The 16,204-nt window shown below is 37.6% G+C and overlaps 1 protein-coding gene across 4 annotated transcripts in view; it reads left to right on the forward strand.

Moving 5' to 3' along the window:
• Positions 1–16,204, forward strand: part of MYO1B (myosin IB) — a 2,891,345-nt gene that overhangs the window by 1,604,542 nt on the left and 1,270,599 nt on the right. For all 4 annotated transcript variants that reach the window (XM_044075201.1, XM_044075202.1, XM_044075203.1 and 1 more), the window contains exon 8: positions 5,593–5,691. In XM_044075201.1, coding sequence (XP_043931136.1) covers positions 5,593–5,691 — 99 coding nt within the window. The remainder of the gene's footprint in view (positions 1–5,592; positions 5,692–16,204) is intronic.

Genomic DNA, 16,204 nt, shown 5'->3' on the forward strand with positions numbered 1-16,204 from the left:
TAGTCCAGTATGATCAGTCCAGCTACATGGTCACATGAACTCTGTTCTTCAGTTCTGTTTACTGTTGGAAAACTGTAGAGATCTGCAGCTGGTTCCCTTTTCTTTCCTATCTACACTGACACAGTTCTGCTAGAAAACTGGTTGCATTCTGTAGTCAGTACTGAAGATTCAGTCCTGTTCAGATTAGGAAAAAAAGTCATCAGCCATTGCTGAATTTGCTTAGCGTTTACCCAATTACTGTAACCAGCTTGTTTATGCAGAAAAGGGTCCACTACAAAATCTTGAGATTCCACAATCTTGACTGTCAAAATCCCAAAGCCATAAGGTTGACATTGTGGAAGCTCGAAATTGTAAAATAAAAAAAAAAGGATGACAAAATTTAAAAACATGTTTTTGCAGGGGCACAAGCCCCCCCTTCAAATGAAATATACTAACTCCGAGATCGCACTACAGTGAAGGGAACGGTAATGTTCCCGTTCCGCACTGTATAACTATCTACATTACCATTCTCTTCACTCTACAGCGATCTCGGAAATAGTATATTTAGGTTGCAGGGGGTGTGGTGGGTGCTGGAGGGCTTGCCCCCCTGCAAAAATATGTTTTTAAATGTTGTCATCTTTTTTTTTTTTTTTTTTTTATAATTTCGAGATTCCACAATCTCGACATTATGTCTTCGGGATTTTGAAAGTCGAGATTGTGGGATCTTGAGATTTAGACGTGGACCCACAGAAAAAGCTTCATTTAAGTAGTAACAAAGCCAACAGGCACAATTTCAACTTTACCAGGTATTTCTCAAATTGAAATAAAGAATTAAGATACCTGGTCCTGTGGCTGGATTGTTTGCTTCTATAGTAGAAGGGTATTCATTCACTGGACTGAATATATCCCAGATTATAGCATCTGCATCTGACACTAATGTCTTCAGACTACTCAGTAATGTGTTTTTCATTCCCATGGTAGCTTTGCTCACTTGTCTTCAGGAAAGATGGCTGCCTACCTTTGTCTTCGCCCTGTACTTTGTGTGTTAATTGCATCATCAGAGTACAGTAGTTGCACATTCTGCAGTGTACACACCCAACCCAAATGATAAGCTCACCTCCAGTTCCCAACTTGGTCTGTGTCTGTAAAAAAAATTGCACAATAGTGATGATACTTTCTTAACTCCAGTTCCTGATTTTGAAACTGTGCATGCCCACACATTCATTCAAAACCTAATGTTTTTCTTCACATTTCTAAACAGATTTTTACCTTGTTATCAAGGCCCAGTCACTGTTCTTGTTTTTCTGCCTAGTTGAATTTGGTTTATTACTAACATTATTGCAAACTTTTTATTGAAAAGAGAAACAACTATATTTATACTAAAGTATGTATAAATTCTGTGACTGCTAAATAGTGTCATTTGACTGTATTTTATTGTTTATGCTCATGTATTTTATATCTTGTATATTATTTCTGGGTGAAGCTGAAAAGCATACATTTTGGATCAATTCTTGAACCCAGTAAATGAAGGTGAATAAATTAAAACTGAAAAGTGGTGCAGCAGTTAGAGTTGCCACCACAAAGTGCTTGGTTCTCTGATTTGGTTCATGGCTGGGATGTCATTTATGTGGAGTAAGTATGTCATTCCTGTTGCTGTTAAGGTGAATTAGTGATCCCCTAAACTGCCTGTAAGTAAATGTAGTGAGTGAATGAGTGTGTGTGTGTGTGTGTGTGTGTGTGTATGTGTATATATATATATATATATATATATATATATATATATAAATATGTGTACCCACGTAGTGGAATTGCATCATCTCCAGGACTGGATCACAACCTCACACCCTTTGAGTGCCACAATACTCTGGTTCCCCTGCTATCCTAAGTAAGGTAAAGCAGGTATCATAGAACGAACAAAGAACAGTTGTTGACTGGGAGTAGGATGATGAGTTCTTTCTATTCCTGTATTTGCTAGGTCTGATTTTGGCTGTATAGTTCAGAAGCCATTCAGGCAGTAAATTTGCAAAGATGTCTACAGCTTATGGGCATACAGGATCCACAAGCTGTAGTAAGCATGGGAGGGCATGTATTGTAGTGACAGGATGACTGAGCAGCTTCTTGGTTGACAAGAGATGTACAGCAAGAGGAATTACAGAAAAAAAAGACTGGAAAAGCTAAATTTAAATTGCACTTTATCTTGCTGTTCAAGTTTTACCTTGGTTAAGAGGAGTTGAGGGTATTAAATTTGCTATGAATATAATATCCCTTTCTTTAGCAACACACTTCCTGCAGCTTTTCAGATCCTTACTTTAAGGGCTCAGCTGCTTAAAACTGTAAAGAAACCTAAAACTGTAAAGGAACCTGTTTTGTTTATCCCCAGCATTGTTATGATGACATTGAGCAGGTTGTCCGCATAAATATGTTATCAGCCTGTGTTGCATATGTTGATCAGATGAGGTTTTGGCACTGTGTGGGATTTCTTAGAAAACAGAAAAACAAATCATGCAAAATAGATGAGACCAGTGTACAAAGCACCTGCTGTTCTTGACTAAATATTAATAAGCTATTTGTTGTACAGCTTGTCACGGTTTTGTTGCCTAATAATCTGTTAAAGAGTAAATGTCTAAGTGGAAAAGTGAGCTAGAATTCTGTTAATGCCTCAAGAAGAGTCTGAAATCCTTTAATAATGGGACTTAATGGTTGCATATGATCTTTTTATTGAAACCTGATCATTGAAGATGATGGCAGTCTTATTTTTGCTGCACATCTAATGTGTTTGCAGAGCTTAATTGTTAGCATTTGCAATCACACAGTGTACCATTTTGTGATAGCTTTATTCTTAGGAGTTTACATCCTTTACCAGTAGACGGTGACCTGTCACCAAACTGTTTTAAATCAGCTGTGTAGCAGACATGCAGTACAGATTTTTAATAACGTTAATTATGAAAGCATAGCACCAAACCTGTTCTGCATACAGATAGTTCTTTTTGTAAATATTTTTTGTTCACAGTTGCTTTTAAATAAATCAACAAGTTTTGTTTCCCAGAGTTTGTTGTCAGTAGTCATCTAGCATACCAATGTCGTAAGTGCCACTTGCCATTTTTCAAATCTTTCCCCATTTCCTTAGCTAATATTAACTTAATGGCTACCACTAAGTCTCTGTGTTCAACATATCTGGGCATTTCTAAGTAGCCAAAAGGCAAATTTCAGATTAGAATTGACTCCTAAGATGCCACTGTAGTTGAGTAGGTGACTGTCAGAGCAGCCAGCCACAGAAGGAAGGAAAACTATCCTTTTGTAAACATTTGCTTGTGCAGGCAGCTAAATTTACATCACTTAGTACACAAATCAGTCTTAGAAGGAATAGTATCACAAATCCCTGTTTTCAGAAGAGCAGCTGTGAGAATGGTGGATCCTTCTCACCTTGGTAGACTCCTCAAAGACTCAAACTCATTTCTAATGCACAATTTCAAGCTTTGTAGGAGGAAATACATGGGTTTTATGACTGTGTCAGTCCACAGTTACTTGCTGACTGGATTGTTCTTCATCGTGATATGCACATTGGTGGTTGTAAATGGGTCGTTTATTTTATAGACTTAGGAATAACTGTGCTTTGTTATCCATATCCGTTGTCTCAGCAGGGAGTTAGCTAAAATCTGGGACTATGTTACATATACCTTTCAACCTCTTAGTGCAAGAAATCTGGACAAAGCCTAAAATTTGGGGGGAAAAAGGCTGAAAAATAGGGACAGATTTTAAATATTGCTCTTATAAGTTGCTAGAATGACAGGTTTTGTATTAGCATGTATTTTTGAATGATATGAAGTCTGTAACTCAAATTAATTTCATTATTTATTGACTTCAGTCCTCAGTGATTTGGCAGAAAACCACAGATTTTATGAGGGACAAACCGTAAATATGAGGCAAAAATCTGGACATTCTGCGAAAATCACAGTTGAGAGGTTCTGGTTACTATTGCCTCCCAGTCTTCATAATTTGGAATGTCTTAATGTGATCTTAGCACTCTAATATGGATACCAAGTATGTCAGTAATTGCTGCTACAATGTTTTCTTAAGCCAGATATGGGATGGCAAGGAGTAAAAAGTAATAGTTGGACTGAGATTTAAGTGCGGTCTGTATCAAATGGCTAGTAATGTAACAGTTTATACAACTACATGTTTTTGCATCAGAGAGAGAGAGAGAGAGATCAAAGTGGAGGCTACAAGGTAATCAGTTTTCTAACTAGGAAGGTGATTCATCTGCTGTTGTAGAATGGTATTCTGTATGTCATGCATTCCAAACTCATATGTGGAGATCATTCTGTCTGAAATAAAGGAATACACCTTTTGAGTTTGTACCTTGTCTTCCTGTACAAATGTGTGTTACATCATACCAAGTTAGCATGGTCTATTTCTGCTGCTTAATATTTAGGACAAAAGATGCAAATGCACAGTAGTTTGAATCTTGCAAACAGAACTGCCCTTCCCAGTTGAATTAACCTGCATTACATCAAGGGGAGTTAGAAAAGTAGCAGCAGCAAAAGACAAAAGGGATTGAGATAGTCAAATAAGATTACTTAAAGGTAAACAAGTAGTGGGAGAAAGCAGCAAAGAAGGCTTATGGAGTACTTGGCTGTGTAGGAGGAACAATTAATAGTAGAAAATGAGAATTTATAATCTATCTTTATAGTGTAATGACATTGACAGTATAGTGGCAGGTCAGAGGAGTGCAACAGAAGTGATGCACAGCATGCACCCAAAGTCATATAAAAAGAAACTGAAGAGCTCACCTTGTGTAGTCACAAAGGAAAGAGACAAGAGGCATGGTTAAAACTTTATGTACCTTGGAATTTGCAGAGTCTAAGGAGGTACCGTAAACAAAAGCTGTATAAGCATACCTGTCAACTGTACAGATTTTTGTATAATATCAAGATTTTTGCATCATATCTTTGGTCTGTTCCTCATAAAAATTGTTTTTTTGACAAATCACTAGGATGATCTAAGGATTAAAGTCACTAAATAATGATATGCATTCCAGTTTCAAACTTCATATCCTTGAGAAAAATGTGTGCTAACACAAATTTTGTTATTCTAGCAACTTTCTAAGTTTATAAGAGCAATATTTAAAATGTGTCCCTATTTTTGGACCTTTGTCCCCCCATTATGCTGGATTTTGCCCAGATTTCTTGTGTTGAGAATTATGTTGGATTTTGCCCAGATTTCTTGTGTTGAGAAGTAGGTTGAGAGGTATTTGTATGAGAACAATAGAAAACAGTTTGAAGATATAAGGCATGCAGTTCAAACGGAGTACATGAAAGTACTGTTTCAAAGATGGGCATGGATTATTACAGCCTTCCTTGGAGGTTGTAAGGTCAAAGTGGCTACTGAATTCAAGAGTGTGTGAGGCAAGAGTGGGGATTAGAAAGACATGTAGCTTACTGAATAAAACCATAGGCTGACTAGATAGTCCATGCAGTCTTTTGTCATCAAAATCATTGCTTCTATCTAACTTGTTTATGATTTATTTGTTTATTTTTTTAAGTGAGACTTAACCTAATTAAACTGTAAGACCTTCATGCCACATAACTAACTTTCTACATTTATCTTCTTTAGATCTTTTGGAAAAGTCACGTGTGGTGAGACAACCAAGAGGAGAAAGAAATTTCCACATTTTTTATCAGCTGTTGTCGGGAGCAACTGAAGACCTGCTTCGTAAGTATTAGTAACATTAAGAGAAATTAGATTTTTTTCAGAAGGGGCTGCTGCAACAACTGAAATGTTTAGGTGCATCCTTGTATCAAATCACGTGAAAATTGAGTTCCCATTCACAGGACTTGCATGCTGTCTTTGAACCACACTGCTTATTAAAGGAAGGTTAAATGGTACACATGCCCCCAAGATGCAGATTTCTTTGTAGCTGCTGTTTGGATGTCATCCCAATGTACACTGTTAAAAAAAAAATTCACACATTCATTGCCTAAAAAATCATACACCCACTAAGTGCACTTGCATTTTAGATATCTTGAAGCACGTTTATCAAAGGAGTTGCCTTTTTATGTGGGGCTGGAACATATCGATAGCTGTTGGAAAGGCGAGCCCTTCAACTTTATGACGCAACAGCATTGAAAAGATGAGATGAAAGCTGTCACCATTGCCCATTTCCTAGTCTGACGATGTGAGCTATGTCAGGAGAAGTAGAGCAGTGGATGTGTAACATATGCTAGCACAGGGTTGGGAGGGTGGCTTAATGGCTAAGGTGTTTCCCTTACAAACACAAGGTACAGGGTTTGAGTCTCACAAGGGGTAATTGGCTAGGCTTAAAATGGCTCACAAGGGCAGTTAGCTTAGTACTGAACTATGACTGAACTATGACTATGACAACTAGCTGGAATTTAGTAAAGAATTTCCAAACATCTGCACCAACTGGAAAGGCCACAGAAATACCTCACAAAGAGAATCCATGGCAAGAATTTCCAAACACCTGCACCAACTGGAAAGGCCACAGAAATACCTCACAAAGAGAATCCATGGCCTCCAACATCTGTCCTATGTGGACAGGCTCAAATCACTTTCACTCTATGTGGTATCATACAGATTGCTGAGAGGTGATCTGTGTCTCATCTACAAGGCAACATCTGACCCTGCCCTACTAGAGATGTTCCATATCCGTAAGTCTAACTCCTTGCGAATTATCAGCTCGATAGGCCTAAATCTAATATGTGACATCAACAAAACCTGCTGGAGGGACAAGTTTGTCTCCCAGAGGCTGCCCCATCTCTGAAATAGACTTCCCATATATGTCAGAGTACCTTGCTGACACTCTTCAAGCACAACCTTGATGAGTGGATGAGAAGCCACAAATTTGTCCCATGGGTTCCACCTTTGTCCCTCATTGACAGGGGTGAAAGGTGCTGACTGAGGGTTCCGTTTTTGGGATAAACTCTTGGCTAAGCTTGTAAGGGCCCCAGGGCCATTAGTCTAGTAACCTCCTGTGATCTTATGATATGTTATTTGAATATCAAACTGGATTTGTAAAGTTGCTTGTGTTAAAAATGTACGAACAGTGGGTCCTGACTGTATTGCAACTGAATTAAATATGTATATGTTAACAGCGGATACTGGAAGAGAAGCGGTTAAGCTCATATAGCTAACTTTGGAAAATAGCAAGAAATTAAATTACTGGGCCTAGGCCATAAAGATGTTATTTCACAGTTTTGAATGAAGCAAGAGACGCAAAGTCTGTAAGAAGCATGGTTTGTTAGTCTCTGTAGAAGTAGACGTTTGTAATTGTTTTATGACTTCCAGAACCTGCACCAGATCTGAGCAATGCTGTTGTGTGTGAAATATTGACATGTAGATGCTAAATCCTGGAAGTTTCTAGCAATAGAGGGGGGTTACATGGGAACCAAAAGCCAGATGACCAGATATATGTGATGTCATTCTGTACAGGAGTAATGTTTTAATATTAAGTGAAAAATGTAAAAAAACAAGCAAGCCAACTGCCAAAGGTGACCCACAAAGCAAATATGAAATAGTACAAAACAAAATGTGAGTCAACCACCATGGTACACATCAAAAGAAGAAACAGTAAAATAAAATAAAACTTGTATTAAAACAAAAGGTTAGCGCTTTTGCGGGGTTGCCGCTTCATCAGACCATACAGAATAAGAAAGAACATTTGATTTAATACAGTTACTAGCCTATCATCAGTCTACATCAATCAAAGCAATCATGAACAACCAATGAAAATCACCACCTCCTAATCAGGACAGGTTGAAATGAAACCCCAGAGTTAAGATCAGGGAGCCTGTGGGCTTGTAAGGAAATAATCCATTTTAACTCACACATTTCCATGCCATAATTGCAAGGCTTGTTCTTCCATTTCTTCTGATGTTTGTTTCATTCATCCAGTTACAGGACGTCTTGTGTTCCCTAGATTAACAGCCACTTGCAGGGGCAGCAATTTGGTTCACTTGGCTACCTGCAGCTCCTGCTCTGGCTTTTATGTTGGCAAGACAACTAGACAGCTAAGGGAGCATATACTTGAACATGTGGGCCATATTCATAGACATATATCAACCAATGCATTAGGTAATCATGCTATGTCCCATCCAGGGCATAATGTTTTTAGGTTTAGGGTGTTAAGAGTTACTTAGACCTAGTGTCAGGAGGGATGACTTTAACACCTACATTGAAATGTTAAGGCACTAAATACATGAATGTTTTTTATTCAAAATATATATTTACTATTTTAACATACACGAAAGTTATATACGTATAGTATTTCTATGCAGTATTTTTATGTATATATATATATATATATATATATATATATATATATATATATATATATATATATATATATATATATATATATATAAATCTTTTTGGACTGTTGTTTTAAAACTTAATTGGATTTCTTGATTGAGCTGTTGACGTTTTTGGTATAAAATTGAGTTTATTCTGTAACAAGATGTCTGAAGAAGTTTAGATAGTCTATCTAAACGAAAGCGCTAACATTAAATTAATTGAGTAAATTTCAGCTGGTTAGTGTTTTTGTGTTTAGTTTTTGTCATTCCGTGTTTTTTGAAGTTATTATGGTGAATTGAGCTGTCTCTACCTCACAACTTTTGTTTTCTCAAGATTCCAATGGTTCAGTAGGAAGCGATTCCAACAAGACGAATGCTGTTGGTAATTTGACCGCTTTGGTCCAACAGTTATTGGACAGAGTTGACACCCTGTCTAATAAGCTTGATGGTAAAGAAAAGGACGCTATGCGAGGTACATCTGTCACATCCACTTCCATTAATAACGGGCAAGCTTTGTCGTACACAGAGGTTTCTAATGCTAACATCAATGGGAGAATGACTGTGAATGGGACTAATGCTCCCAATAATGTGAGTAACATTCCTTCTAACATGTCCAATTTTAACTATTGCCCAGAACTGACACAACACCAGTCTGGGACTTTGCCAGTTATAACTGAATATCTTAAAATACCTGCTTTTTTCGGCAGGGTCAATGACAATGTCACTAATGTGAATGGGGCTTCAATGAATAATGAGCCTTCAATTGTTAATAACATGAATGAATTCGACAAGAAGCTGCTAAAATATTGCAAGCTTCAACTGGAAATAAGCTATCAGCAAGAATGTGTTAATAAAAGGATAGTGCCTAATGGATTACGATAGTGGAGGTATCCTGTTGGGCTTATCCCCAAATTTAGTTTCCATCAAGAACTGTTATGTCTGTTCGATCGACAAGGTTTTGAATTTTTGGAAACTCTTGTTAAAAATTATGGTATACAAGTGGATTCCTTTAAATGTGAACTTGTAGATTTGGAAAATAATATTACATCAGATCTGGATTTTAACAGATACAGATTTGATTATGGGCGTATATTCTCTTCTATAGATTCCATTATACAAAGAGCAATTGATATTAAAAAGAAGAAATTGAGTAGGGACATACATGCATACGCACAAGGCACTGCTTATTCCCCGGCACCACAACTTTCAAATTCTATTGGTAAGGGTGAGGTTGTTAGCGATCAACATCTCATAGATGATAATGAAGATGACGTAAGTAATGATGACACTGCGCAGCCTCAGCAATTGAGGCGGAGTGAGAGAATCATGAATGGTGAGGCCTCACTACAGGGGGATATTTCCAATTCCAATAATGGAAACCGGCAGGGTTTTCAAGGTGCTCATCAGAAATAAAACAATGAGGCAACAACAAAATATAAGAAGACAAAGACAACAACAACAACGAAATAAAGAGAACCGTCGGAGGAGATAGCCTCTGGCTTCCCTATGTATCCATCTATTTTAGTAAGTACTCAAAGTGACTTCAAAATATTCAGTTATACTGATTTTCGTGCAGACATTAAATATGTGGATTTGTTGTCCAAGGGACTATCGTTCATTCCGGACAAGAAAACTGATGTAGCAAGAACAATTTTAGATCTTAAAGCATTTGTTCGTAACTTAAATTTATTAATTTTGATGGGAAATATCCCTACATTAACTAATGATTTAAAGGTTTCTATTCTATTTAATCCACCACTATATGCAACTTTGGCTTTATTTGAACGCATTTGCGAAATAGATTTACGAGCGGTTATACATAGGGATAAGGGTAATAATCTGGATTTTAACATGACTTCTGATGAATTTGATTTTTTGTTATCTTTGAAACTGCAAAAAATTAAAGTTATGAAGCCAGATAAAGTTGGAGGCCTTATCTTCATGTATGAAAATGATTATATTCAGAAAATGCTTAATATTTTGAATAGTGACTGTTAATGTTTGTCCAGTATCAACGAAGATAATATTGCTTATAGAAAAATACACAATACGATTAACGATTTGTTTTTGGAAGGAAGTATTTGTTTGGATACTATGCATTACCTGACCATGGCTGCACCAAAAACACCTGTTATATTTGGGTCCCCTAAAATACATAAAGATTTATCTAACCCACCGTTTAGACCAATAGTCAATGGGAGGGGATCCTTTACATATGCTAGTGTAAAATATGTGAATAGCAAGCTTAAGCCAATTATTAAAAATGAATTACAAATATGCCCAGATTCATGGGGATTTTTGGATGGCATTAATAAGTTGGATTTTCATGAGAATTATAACTTTTTAACGGTGGATATAAAAGATTTGTACACCGTGATTCTGCAAGAACTAGGTTTGGAATGGATAACAACTTTCCTAACTGAAAAAGGTTTGGACAACAATGAGATATATGTTCTTGAAACTCTATTGCAGTTAGTGCTTGCCAGTAATTTTATGTTATTTAATGGCCAAATTTATAAACAAACATCAGGTGTTGATATGGATACACCATGTGGTGGCAGCTTTGCTAATGGCATTTTAGCATATTGGGAACATGAATTTCTTTTTAAAAACAGCTATTTCAAGAACATACGGCCTGGTATACATGATACCAGGACGATATGTTCTTTATTTGGAAAGGTGATGCTGATTCCATTCTTCCTTTCATTGAAGCAATTAAAAAATTAACTAATTTTTTGGATTTCACCTTTCAGTTTGAAACTGAATCAATAAATTTTCTAGATGTTTTAATATCTAAAGATATAAATAATCATAGGTACAGGACAGTCATTTACAGAAAACCAACTTATTCAAATACTTTTTTACATTTTTCAAGTAGCCACCCTTTTCACCAGAAGAAAGCAGTAATAAAAGGACAGTTAGTAAGGGCTGATAGGATGGTGTCTGTAGAAAGCGATTTTCATGCAGAATGTAGTTTGCTTCGAGGAATGTTTTATAGAAGAGGATACTCTATGAATCTGTTTGATCAAATTTACAGTGAAGTTTTAACTAAGAGAAATAATGGGCATTTTAAGCCCATATTGAATAAGGGGTACGATATTTTAGTCGATACCTCCGTTGATATGACCTATGTAAACACAAAAACAAATAACATAGGGCCTATATTCATTACAACATACTCCACTGACGCAGGGGCAATTTCGGGTATTTTGTATAAGAACTGGGCCTTAATTGTAGAAGATTCCTACACAAATAAAAAGCTTAGAGAATCTTTATATATAACCTGTAGGCGTGGACAAAATTTAAAGAATCTATTAGAATTATGTTGTCGCCTCACAGTAAGACGTTGTCCTGTTCGATTCTCAGCTAAAGCGTCTTCTGTGTGGAGACATGCGTGAATGGGCGTACCTTCGTTGGAGGTGTACGTCAGGGCCTGCAACTCGGCATGTAAAAATCTACTGCCAATCATTAGGGGACCGGAGTTCCGCTGTGGCAACCCCTAACCGGGAAAAGCCGAAAGACACAACAACAGCAGAATTACAAAATACTGTAGTAAGAAATGGCAGCATGTCTAAGTGTGGACGGTGCCACCAATGCCAATTTATACAAATAGGTAATAGGATTAATATTAGAGAAACCCAATATTGGATAAAGAAAAAATTTAACTGTGAGTCGAAGGGGATAGTATGTGTGGCACTGTGTCAACAGTGCCGGTCCTTTTATATAGGAAAAACAGAGAGAACATTAAGACAAAGAATTTATAAACATGTTTATCAAATTAGTAAAGGAAACACTACAAATGCTGTAGCTAGGCATTTTTTAGAATATCCTACACACAGATTTATTTTTACTATTTTACATCAAGAACAGCATAACAAAAGAGGAGGGCCCTGGAAGTTAAAATTGGAGGAAAATTAACGTTTATGGCAAATTCGTACTTTTGCACACATTTTCCCAGGTCTTAATGAATATGCCTCTATTATGTGCACTTTGAAACTTAAGGCACTAAATAGATGAATGTTTTTTATTCAAAATATATATTTACTATTTTAACATACACGAAAATCATATACGTATTATATATGTATATATATATATATATATATATATATATATATATATATATATATATATTTAGACTGTTGCTTTAAAACTTAATTGGATTTCTTAATTGGGCTGTTGACGTTTTTGGTATAAAATTGAGTTTATTCTGCAACAAGATGTCTGAAGAAGTTTAGATATTCTATCTAAACGAAAGCGCTAACATTAAATTGTTTGAGGAGATTTCAGCTGGTTCATTTTTTTTTGTTTTCTGCAACTGTGTGTGAATCTTTCCAGCTGTGTTATTTTTATTTCCTGTGATTGAAACTCCATTTTTTCCTGTAAATAGATATTTCATGTTTGCATGTTCTTTTATTATTTGTTATTAAATATATTTAAAGTTTTCATTATGCCTGGTCCTTTAGAGAATATTTTAACCTTTGAGAGTACTTATATCTATTGGTGACACTGTGGCCACTCCTGAAGCCTGGCTGTTTGGTCAACAGTACCATTTGTATTAATATTAGTTTCACGCAGTATAATTGGGTATCCTTGCAAAAGCCTTAGGTAGCTGGCTTTGTAGTATCTGGTGGCAGTGATAACTACCTTATAGTCTGGGCAGAAGGGGGTAGAGTGGGTAAATCTGTGCCAGCCTTTTCCCAAGCGTGTGTGTGTATGTGTGTGTGTGTGTGTGTGTGTGTGTGTGTGTGTGTGTGTGTGTGAAAATCAAGCTTCGTAGTATGTGTGTGTCATCTACTTGGAGCAGGGACACAAAGCACTGGTTTCACACAGAAAGTGCTGGAGGACTTGGCTTGGACACTCAGCTGAGGACTTAACCCTGTAGCTGTGGTAGTGGGGAGCCTTATTGAGGTCATGGAGGCAGACAGATATAAAAAAGTCCATACCCTAGGCTAATTGTGTTCCCTGTATGCTCATACAGGAAACTGTGCTTGATGCAGATAGGTCTGCATCTGCAAATACTGTACTTGTATTCCAAGTAAATGTCCCTCTCCAGTATCAATGGTGAGGATTCAGGCTCCTTGATTACTGTCCCAGAGTGGGGACGTCACACCTAGCAACAGTGAAGAGAGCCTTTTGAGCTCCAATAAAGGTCCCAGTAAGGTAGAAAGTAAAGGAATTGTGGTGTGGGCTGGAGTTTAAGTATGACTTTTTTCTAAATTTCGCCCCATCAGCTGTGTTCCCGGATCCTGAGCTTGTGAAATCATCCTCCTCTAGCAAGATGTTATTGTCATGTTGTTATCCACAGATGGGCACAAGGTCAGATAGAAAGATACCTTTTTTCTGGACCTTCTACTGAGTGATCCAAAATATGGCAGATACAGCCTTATTGCCTCACTGCAGTGATTTACATCTCTGTATCTTAACTGAGCAAGAAATTGTACTTCCAAGACCATATGATATATTTTTGGGTCTTTACTCAGGCAACATGGAATCAGCTTATCTTCTCCAAGAATTTGGCTATGTTCTGAATATTGAGGCAGTCTCCTTATTTTTGGGTAATTTTCTCTTCCAGTCTCCAAGCTGGATTTGGCCACCTGTTCCGTTAATGTTGGAAATGTCTGAGTGGTTTTGAGACATGAATCAGCAGTTAAATGTGGTGAAGAAGCTAGACCACGCACCATTGTTTCAGTTCTTCATTCACCGTATCATGCGCATCATCATTGCACACTGGCTGACATTGTGTCTGCCTGTCTGTGCCTTTACACAAGTTGCTCTTTTGGCAGCAGCTGATGGAGACTGCCTTTTTACTCTTGATTTCCTCCACTCACTGGGAGTCTGAAGTGATGGAGGTGTTTGGGTTAAAAAGCCTGGCAGGCACAGTTAATGCCCCAGTCCTCTTTGCACCTGTTTTAAAGACTGTTGCTCTAGAGGAGCTCTGAGCCTTGAGGATTTCACTTTGGAGTGACCCCGTCTTTCTCTCCTTCCTTTTGTCAGTGGAGTTTCTGTGCTTAGCTTGGGAAGAAGGAAGAGAAATCTTCAATCATCTGTCTCTTAGAACCTGTTATTAAGGATGCCATGTTTGCTGCTTTTTGAACCTCTGGATACAAGTCCTTTAGCACATAAGAATGTGTACCATTTTTATTGTCCACTCATACAATAGACTTCTCAACAGACATCTCAGAATATATTCCTTTGTATCTGCTCTGCTCACTTGTAGACCTTAGAAGTGTAGGACTTGGCCACAGTTTCTTTGGAGTCTAGCTGTAGTTCTCAAGCCTGAAATATCTTCCTACTGTACTTTGTGACATAAACTAGTTCTCAAAATTAAGAGGACAGATATAACTTGCAGTAGTAGTGAACATGTAAATACCTGGAGTTTGATTTAGTTAGGCTCTTTCCTTAACACATCTTGTAAAACTTTTAACAAAGACTGTACATGCACAAGGCCTCTAGACTCCTAACTCCTACTAGTGCTGAAGTATTCATACCAGTTTTGGAATATGATCTCTTCTTCATGCCTAGTGCCTGAACACAGAAAGCTTACTAAGTTTAACACTTGTAGACAAAGGCTGCTATGGCATTTCACCTGCTTCTTCTAAAGATCGAGTCCTAAACATAGGAACAGTAATAGGCAAATGATCAAAAGGACTGTAAGATATCTAGCCATATACACCTTTAAGTAGATACTTTAAAGCTCATGCCTTCTCTTTCAAGCAAATAATAGTTTGTTACCTCCCAAATCCATCAGATGATGACAGTCATGCTTTAAGTTTTTGTTTACCCATCCAATCATCAAGACTAGCTTTAAAGGCATAAAAGTAGTAGTATGCTTGACATTTGCAAGGCTCACCCCACTGTGGTGACATCCCTGCTGTGGGGTGAAGAGCGGTCGCATCACAGTGGTTTTCAGATTCTTCTAACCTGTTGTGCATTGTCATTATCCCTTTAGCATTCTGGACTTAATAATATTCCCATGACACCTAGGTCTTCCAGAACTGACTGTTTGTCAACTCAAGTCTTCTTAGATAGCTAACATATACTGCCTGTTTTGTCCTTGATCTGATCAAAATATTAGGAATTGTTGACACTGCCAACTGTTCAGATTTGCTACCCACTTAAAGTGAGAGAAACTCAGTACCCTTCTCTATCCCGAATGGAGACATTATATTGAAGGATTGTAGGCAGGTATGAGATAAGAGGAATCTAAGGGATACCGAGACTAGGTATAAGGCTTCTAGGCCCAGCTCCTCTTCAGAGTCTGATACTCTGCCCTTGACTCTTGTTGCCTTAACTTGTCAATTGTCCTCATTCATTATTTTCATCTGTTGACATTTTGAAAGTTCAATGGAGAGGCTTCTCCATGGCACCTGCTCTCGGGATTGAGGCTCTTTGTATGGATACTGCCTTATTTTTCTTGCTGTACCTTTTGTGGTTCCTCAGGGTGTTGAAGAATGGGTTTCAAAGCCCTGGTGCATGTCTCTTTGTACAGTGGCTTGGAAGATGCCTCCATTGTCTGCTCACTACTAAGGAATGAGTTTCTCTACATGCCGGCTGTACACTTGATTGAAACCTTAAGCTTATCTCTGCCCACACTGGGCTTTGAGACTCTGTTCATGATAGTAGTTAAAAGGGTTCAGAAGACGATCATTCAACAGTTTGCTCAATCTAATACAAAGCCATTGCTGATGGGCTTCTCTTTCTCAGTGAGTGCCTGTGGTGTGTGCCTTTACATCATGCACTGAGACAGTGTTGGGGCTGACACTAGACAGTCATGCAATCCCCTTGCTCTGGCTTGTGTAATATGGCAGGGTCACAGGTGTAGAATCAAAGGACATGAAAGGACTGGGTTTTTCTCTTCAAGCACAGTTTGGGAAGCTGGATATTCCTGTTGTATAAAGCAATGACAGAATAAA

This window comes from Protopterus annectens, chromosome 6.part0 (genome assembly GCF_019279795.1).
Source record: "Protopterus annectens isolate FY-2018-M chromosome 6.part0, PAN1.0, whole genome shotgun sequence".
Taxonomy (NCBI): domain Eukaryota; kingdom Metazoa; phylum Chordata; order Ceratodontiformes; family Protopteridae; genus Protopterus; species Protopterus annectens.